This window comes from Myotis davidii, unplaced genomic scaffold (assembly GCF_000327345.1).
Source record: "Myotis davidii unplaced genomic scaffold, ASM32734v1 scaffold332, whole genome shotgun sequence".
NCBI lineage: Eukaryota > Metazoa > Chordata > Mammalia > Chiroptera > Vespertilionidae > Myotis > Myotis davidii.
In genome coordinates this window covers 5,145,590-5,153,999 of record NW_006285779.1, presented here as the reverse complement: position 1 = coordinate 5,153,999, position 8,410 = coordinate 5,145,590, and the positions used below count along the sequence as shown (strand labels likewise).

The following is an 8,410-nucleotide window of genomic DNA, read 5'->3' as shown; positions in this document are numbered from 1 at the left end:
CATCAGCGAGCAGCGTCCCACCGAGACCCAGCTTTCATTCTCTTATCTGTCTTTCCTTAATCCTTTCACACACCCCCCTCACCTCAGTTTACCTTTGGCCGCAACACCCTGCCCATCCAGGTGGCTCAGTTGGTTGGGGGTTAGCCTGCACCAAAAAGATTGCAGGTTCAATCCCCAGTCAAGGCACATACAGGAGGCAACTGACTGATGTTTCTCACATCAATGTTTCTTTCTACCTCTCTCACTCCCTTCCTCTCTAAAAAAAGTCAATAAAAAAAGTAAAAAAAAAAAAAAAGATCCCTGAATAATCATATGTAATATTCATATTTAGGACTAAGGAAGAGCCAAAGGGTACCTAAGCATTTATAACAGACCTTTCATAAATCAAGGCTCCAAGCCATAAACCCTGTTACATCTCAGCTGGCTCTGAGCCACTTTCCAGGCAACAAAAATGAAAATATCTTCATTATGGGATGCAGGACAGACCACAATCATGCTCTTCTGAGACCCAGGGAGTTCAAGAGATGGATGGGACACACTGAGAAAACCTAACTTGTTCTGGTCTAAAGTTCTCGATGACCAATTAGGCAACAGCTAATGGAGCCAAGTCCAAGGACACTGACTGAGAGGAGTGCTGGTTCCAAAAGTGAGCATTTGGGGGTGGGGAGCACTTACTGTTCAACCCTGTGAAGCTGAACATTCCAATTTGCTCAGTGATGTGGTTCCAGGTTCCAGGGGTCTTGAGGGCCTCTAATCGTGCCCTGAGTTCAGATCTCATGGTCAGAATCCGGTCAGCCATTGTCTTCACATTACCTTTCCTGAGTGGACAGTAACATAAATACCAATACAGATCGGAGAGATAATACATGAAAACACAGATGTTTAAAAACCACAATTCAATCTATAGGCTGAAAATGGGACTACCACTTGCCTGTTATGGTAGGTGGGTGCCCGGATGGGGGATATACAGGCCAAAGAGATACGGTTACCAGGCAGAAGGAATGGAATATATTCACTGATGGAGCTCAGTTCTAGTCTTGGGTATACTAGCTGTAATACCACCTATGTTTTAACTCAGACTTCACCTAGGTGCTGATCTAGACAGAATGATATATTTTATCAGGACTCATTAAATAGAGATTGCAGATTTAGCTACTATATAAAAATTACTGTTTCAAATAAGATAAAATATATGTAACGTTAAGAATGAAGAGCCCCCAAAGTGTCACACTAACTTGAAGTTGGATATTCTATCCTATCAGGAATTCCTTCCTGTTTCCCCACTTTAAGGGGACAAAGCCTAGATGGTGGGAGAGTGGGGGAAACTTGCATTTATTCGAGTGTCCCTTCCTATGTTCCCAGTGCTTGTGAGGCACAAGTGTTGTGTTATGCACGTGAGAGTAGGTGGCAGTCCTATTTCATAGAAATATCTGAGATTCAAAGAGGCTGAAGTACTTATATCTTGCCTCTGCTAAAATAAGAGGAAGAGACAGTTAAATGTAATGGGGCACTTACTGTTCTGCAGCCCCTTGCCCATCAGGTTGTGAGTCCCTTACCATTCCTTAAAGAGCTCAGGGTTAGAGAGGGTAGTGGCCACGATCCGTGCTCCCTGAGCAGGGGGATTGGACCAAGTGATTCGCACAATCTTCTCCATCTGGGAAAGGACCCGCTGCATGCTATCAGGTTCTTTTGCAACCACGGTCAGATTCCCCACACGCTCATCTGGAGAGAGAGATGAGAATTAGCCGTGGTGGCCCTGATCGGGGCAGGGGTGGAGGGTGGGGCTGCAACTCAGGAGAGCACTCACTGTAGAGCCCGAAGTTTTTGGAGAAGGACTGGGCACAGAAGAGCTCGAATCCTTCAGACACAAAATAGCGAATGGCCCAGGCATCTTTCTCTAGGCTTCCAGATGCGAAGCCCTGATAGGCTGAGTCAAAGAAGGGAAACAGAAACCGGCGCTGCGAGGAAGGAAAGTGAGTCAGGCAGGACATCCTTCAGGAACCAACCTCAGACACTGGCTTTTCGTCCCCAACTGTTTCTGGAAGGAATTTCTAAAACTGTCCATTTCTCTTCTCTCTCTCTTTTCTGCATCCAATCACCACTTTACATCTCTATTTCTCTGTTCAGCTAAACACCAACCCCTAAATCTAACAATTTCGGTAAACCTTGTTTTTTTAAGTGTATTGCCCCAGAGCATCATGATGCCGCCTTGCCAACAGGGCATAGGGCTGGAGGCATGGAGGCAGTGTCTGCCCTACATTGGCAGATTCTTTCCCATGAATTCCTGGTGTGATAAGCTTAGTCAAATGTCAGCTTGGTATCCCCAGGGCCTCTTCATAACCTCAGGGCTATTCTACTGGACAAGTACACTGCATACTCTATTCTTATCACTCCGGTCTCCTCAAAGGGCTCCCCACACTGAACTTGCTCCTCCTCTGGGCTCACTCTCTATGTGGGCACCACCTCCCTGATCCCAACCATTCAAGCCAGCGGCTAAGGTGCATCCTCCTGTCCTGCCTCTGCAAGTCATCCCTCATATCCAATCACCCTCCAAGTTCCTGTCTCCTGGGAGCTCTAGAATCCTTTCACATCTGTTACTGCCATCTACTTCACTCAGGTCCCCATCAGCTCCTACCTGGATTATAACAATAGCCCCCCTAACTACTCTCCCAGCCTGTCTAATCTGGACTCCCTCTGATCCATTCCCTGCCATGTAGCCAAGGTGACTTGAAGACAATGCACATCTGATCATGTCACTCCATGACATCAAAGGTTTTCATGGCTCCTCATTGCCCTCAGAATGAAGTCAGTGCCGCAGCACAGGCTCTGGTCCCCATTTACCTCTCTAGCCTCATGACTCACATTCCCCCAAAGCCCTTGGAATCTAGGCCAGGAATTACTTTCACTTCCTTAAACGGGCCATGACCTCTACACCTAGGGTTTTGGCCATGCTCTTCCCCTTACAGGGGACATTCCTGCCCCTCCAGCCCCCACCTGTCCTCATCCCTCAAGTTTCAACATGGAAACCACTTCCAGGAAGGTTTCTTCCACCATACCCCCACCCCCCCCCGACACCCCCCCTATACACACACATACTTCCCAAAGTCCGGTCTTTGTGCCTCTCTATAACCCCACCAACAAAACTGTCTCACGTGGCTGTTTCCCCAAACAGGCTGTGTATGCTCTTTGAGGGCAGCTTTGTTCACTAGTATATCACCATGCTGCCAGTCATATAAGTTTCCCAGTGAGTATTTTTTAAACACCTTAATAAAGAACATATGTACACTTTAAACTAGAAATCCCAATCTAGAAAGTTACCTCAAAGAAATAACACAATGGAGTTTTATTACATAATTGTTCATAAGAGCAAGAAACCTGATATCTTAATGTCCAGCAACCAATTTAGTCAATCCCTATGTGACATGTCCATGCATGGAAAACAATGCTACAAAACATTTAATGACATGTAAAGGAGTTCAAATCAAAGACAAAGTATGTTATAAAATGGTCTAGACAAAATAATCCTGCCTTTGTAAAACAGATATGTTTATATGTGTAACTACACTAAAAAAAAAACCACCTTACATTTTGCTCCAAAATATTGACTGGCTTCCTTTAGATAACAGGATTTACAGTTAATATTTATTTTCTTCTTCAGGCTTTTCTCCACTTACATATTCTCCAGTAAATAGGCGTGGCTTCTGAACACATTAAATGTTGATACAGACTACCTGCTAAGAGAGGCTCTGGAAAGGCAGTTAGTTACCTTCATGACGGAGGCGATCTCCTTCCACTGCTCTGGAGTTGGGTCTGTTCCAGTTGGGTTGTGTGCACAGGCATGGAGGACAAAGACGGAGAACTCAGGAGCATTCTGAGGAAAGGGAAGCTACATCAGCTTGGACACGAGCAGGACTCTCTTGCTTATCAACTGATCCAAAAACTTTTCCCTGCTCCCTATGGTTCTGCTTACTCTATCATCTCATCACCCACCTCCAGATCCTTCAGGAAACCCTGGAGGTCAAGTCCTCTCTTCGCTGCATCCCAATAGTGATAGGACCGAATGTCTTTAAATCCAGCGGCAGTAAACACAGCATTATGATTCTCTGCAAGCAAAGGGGTAAACATGTAAATGGTTTTATAATCACAGGAGGTGTAACTGTAAAGGACACAAGTCAACTTCCAGAGTCCTGGAATGTCCACTGGGTGACATCGAGGTGAGGAGTTAAGAATGGTTGTAACCAAAAACAAATTCAACCAGGCTTCTTCATGCTAAACTTATATCCTAATGGCCCCTATATATCTACATTCTATGCCTCCTCTGGGAAGTTTTAACACACATGAAAACATAAGTCTACCAAGAGTCTTGGGAAAAAGTATTCCTAATGTGAATTTAAGCATCATATTACACGTGTCCTGCCAAAACCCACTGCTGAAGCCATTCCTAAATGTCAGTTGATCCAGGGCTGGATTACATTTTCTGGGTAAACAGTGAGAATCATGAGGATAACTGCCCCTAGTTTCTTTGTTTCTCCTCTGAATACACCTAAAGAACTCACCCCAGGTTGGTGAGGACACATAGATAGGCGTGTCCTTGTTGTTCGTTCCATTGTACCATCGCGCTAAGAACTCGGCTCCGATTCGAAGTGCACCTGTTCCCCCCAAAGACTGCACACCTCCTCTCTGAAAGAGAAGAAGCAGGGTCACTGGTTGATAATGGGGAAGTCAGAAAATATCGGGAAAAATACAGTAATGATGAGCATTTACTTTGTGCCTGCTCTATGCTAAGCCCTTAAATGTACTGTCTCATCACACCTCACACCTACATGAAGAAGATACTGTTATTTGCCCATGTTTACAAATGTGGAAATGGAGGCTGAGAACTGAAGCACATTACTCAAAGTTACCAACTATGAGCATTAGGGAAGTCTGAAGTCTCACTCTGAGGGGAGCTTCCCTTCTGAATACAGAAGAAGAGAACATACCTAGGCCACATCAGAGTGTGCCCTGGAGAGCACACCCCCAATCCCTTTGATACCCATCCCAAGATCAAAACTGCCCTCCAGCAGAAGCTTGGAAAATAATGTTCCAGCTTGCCATTGACATCAATCTGTAATACTGCTTTCTCCTTCCATAAGGCAGGCTTAGGAATCCTTAGACATATATTCTAATGAAACAAAGGTGACATGTGAATACTACTTTCTCTCCTTGAGCTTCATCTCATCTTAAAATGACCTCACAGGGGCAATAATGAAAGTCCTAAGTTTTACCATTTACCAAATACCTTCACATTCTTTTTTTTATCCTTATACAATCCCATGAAATAAGTTCTAAATCCCAAATTTACATGAGGAAACTGATTCAGAGAAGTGGCTTGCCAAAGAAGACACAGGTGGTGAGTAGCAGAGCTGGACATCAACCCAGGTCTTCTCACTCTAGTCACTAAGCCATTGTTGTTCTGCCTCTATATCTTTGATTTTGCCCTTTCATGATTTAAACGAGGTTTTGGCATAGCTCTTTCAGTAGAGAAATGTTATAAATTACATGTTGCTTACTATGTCTATAGGATTGAGGAGAAAGAAAGGAAAAGAGTACATGGAAAAGCCTATCTAAATAAAAGGAAGGACACATATCAACCTAAAAATAGTGGCAACCTCTGTGGAGGGGCCTCAGCTATGGAGAACAGTGGTCAAAGGGACTGTGGCCTAACCTGTAAGTTGTCTTTTAAAAATAAAAATGTCTTCATGTATTATTTGTAAAATATTAAAATAATTTTTTTTAAAATATATGGTGGTGTCTAGGATCTGCTCTAAGATAATCCAGCTTTGGCAGGGCAGTGGGAGGTATACAAGATTGACCAAATACAGATCATTGTTGAAGCTAGGTGATGGATGCATGGAGGTTTGCTCATTACACTGTTTTATCTATTGTTGTAGATATTTGAAATTTTCTATGATAAAATGGTTTTAAAAGCCCAGCTGGTGTGGCTCCGTGGTTGAGCATCAACCTATGAACCAGGAGGTGACGGTTCGATTCCCAGTCAGGGCACATGCCCAGGTTGTGGGCTCGATCCCCAGTAGGGGGTGTGCAGGAGGTAGCTGATCAATGATTCTCTCTCATCACTGATATTTCTATCTCTCTTCCTCTCCCTTCCTCTCTGAAATCAATAAAAATATATTTTAAAAAAAGAAAATATGAAATGCACTAGACTAAAAGGGAGGGCTATGTTCCATAAGTAACAGCCCCAAGTCTTACAGCATTAAGTGATCAATAATGGGGAGTGTTGGGCAAAGGAACAAGTGTCTGCCCAACACAGTTAATAAATGTGTAAGAATGTACAGTCTTAGGAGAAGAAACTCCCCAACACAGAATCTCTGCTTTCATTTGTTAACAGAATTCCAACTATCAACAGCACCTCAGAAAGAATCCCCAGTTGCCAAAATTCCCCACTTTCAAACTTTATCAAGACACTCCTCTCCCTCTATGGAAACACTGGAATGTCAGAGCTATGTCCCAATGCCATCCATAATCTCTAAACTCTTCCAATTCTACCCGTATTATCCTTCAGTTCCTTGAAGTGAGTCACCCTAATTAATTACTTGCCTAATCACCGACCTGGAGCCTCACTGCCTTCTGATACACATAATAATGTGCCTCTGTGTAACCTTCACTGGATCCTGCAGTCCTGTTTATCAGAGCATATGGGTAACAGCATGTGGGGATAAATCAGGTGTCTCCAAGATGTGGTCCCTTCCACTCACGAGGGCGCACTAGACAATGGCCCAGGGGAGCGGTAAGGGCCGCTGGTTTAAATTGCATAATATCTAACTGAGCTATTGCAAAAACCTGAGCTCTTTCCGTTCCTACGCACACAACAAGTTTATCTTCTTCCAACACTTTTATTGGGTAACTCCTCTGCTCAAACCTTCAGGTGGCTTCCCCTGCCCGGGCTGCTAAAGCCAGCCTGCCTGATCAGATAGGTCTCTTTACATATAGGCCTGCTCACCTCTTACCTCTGGCCCTGAACTCCCACTACTTCAGACAAATACCTTCCCTCTGGACCTTGTGGCTCTCAATCCAGCTGTACTTTGGAATCACCTAGAGGGCTATTAAAAATATGCCCGTTGCCTGGCTGGCATGGCTCAGTAGTTGAACACCAACCTATGAACCAGGAAGTCACGGTCCAATTACTGGTCAGTACATATGCTTGGGTTGCGGGATCAATCCCCAGTGTGGGATGTGCAGGAGGCAGCTGATCGAAGATTGTCTCTCATCATTGATATTTCTATCTCTCTCTCCCTCTCTTCTCTGAAATCAATAAAAATATACTGGATTTTAAAAAAAATGTTTTAAATGCCCATGAAGGGAAGGTAGTAAAAGGGCAGGATAGGGTGGTATCCTCCAAGATTCTGATTTAACTGGCCTGGTGTTGGGTCCAGCCATCAGTATATTTTTAAAAACTCCCCAGGTTATACTAACGTAGCCAGTGTTGAAAACCAGTGTTGTAGTCTCATTTCCCAAGGTTCAGTGGAAGTCTCATCTTCAGCCATCACCAGCCTCCTTCTTCTCTGAATCCCTACAACACTGGGAATCTCCACTAAACCACTTCCTGCCACATAGAGCCTCTCTCATTGGCTGCTTCCAAATATGCTCCTCTTCCAAGGGTCTCTAGTTATACACAGACTACGTACCAGGAAGCACTGAAATGAGAGAAGCTGAGACCAAGGCTAGAAGAATAAAAGGATACAGTAAAAGTGACAGGAACTTCAGAGAGCATCTAGACTAGTGGTTCTTGAACTTTTGGGGGCCACAGACTCCTTTCGAAAATCTGATAAAAGCCTTACGAGACCAGGAGCCACAAACTAGTCTTTCGGTAACACGTAGATGAGTCATAGGGGCCAGAGGGGTAAGTGATTTGCCTATGGTCAAAGAGAGTGGCAGAGCTGGATCCAGACCCTAGTCTTTTGATCAATCCATTATATTCCCTTAGCTTGGCATTTCCTCTGACTGCTTCAAACCCAGTAGCTAAAATCTGATAATCAATTGGGCAAAAGTGAACCATTGAAGAAGCTGTACTTTATACAAAAACACATTATTTGCACTATCAGGTTCCTGAGGTCACATTACTTAATCCCTGATTCATCGACAGTTCAATAGACATAACACCTAACATTTTAAAACAACTTGAATTTTCAACCTCTTTTTCACCTTCACAGTTCCTAAAGAGAAAATATATATCCTCATCCAAAAACTTACCCGCTTATCCTGGATTGCTGGGCTGTCATCCCCGAGGGCAAGGCAGGAAGCATGGGTCCGGAACTCCGGTAGGCCCAGGATTGGCAGATACTCGTGGTTTAGGTTACTGTCGTTAGCAATCTTCTGCTCCACCTTCCTCACTACAGGCAAAACCCAG

The 8,410-nt window shown here is 44.1% G+C and overlaps 1 protein-coding gene across 1 annotated transcript in view; it reads right to left on the bottom strand.

The window, feature by feature from the left end:
- GOT1 (glutamic-oxaloacetic transaminase 1, soluble) overlaps positions 1 to 8,410 on the bottom strand; it is a 19,876-nt gene that overhangs the window by 2,527 nt on the left and 8,939 nt on the right. Inside the window, exons 2-8 of the mRNA XM_006756568.2 lie at positions 8,250 to 8,410; positions 4,557 to 4,676; positions 3,991 to 4,103; positions 3,767 to 3,871; positions 1,808 to 1,958; positions 1,557 to 1,722; positions 676 to 818 (exon numbers count right to left, since the gene is read on the bottom strand). Coding sequence (XP_006756631.1) covers positions 676 to 818; positions 1,557 to 1,722; positions 1,808 to 1,958; positions 3,767 to 3,871; positions 3,991 to 4,103; positions 4,557 to 4,676; positions 8,250 to 8,410 — 959 coding nt within the window. The remainder of the gene's footprint in view (positions 1 to 675; positions 819 to 1,556; positions 1,723 to 1,807; positions 1,959 to 3,766; positions 3,872 to 3,990; positions 4,104 to 4,556; positions 4,677 to 8,249) is intronic.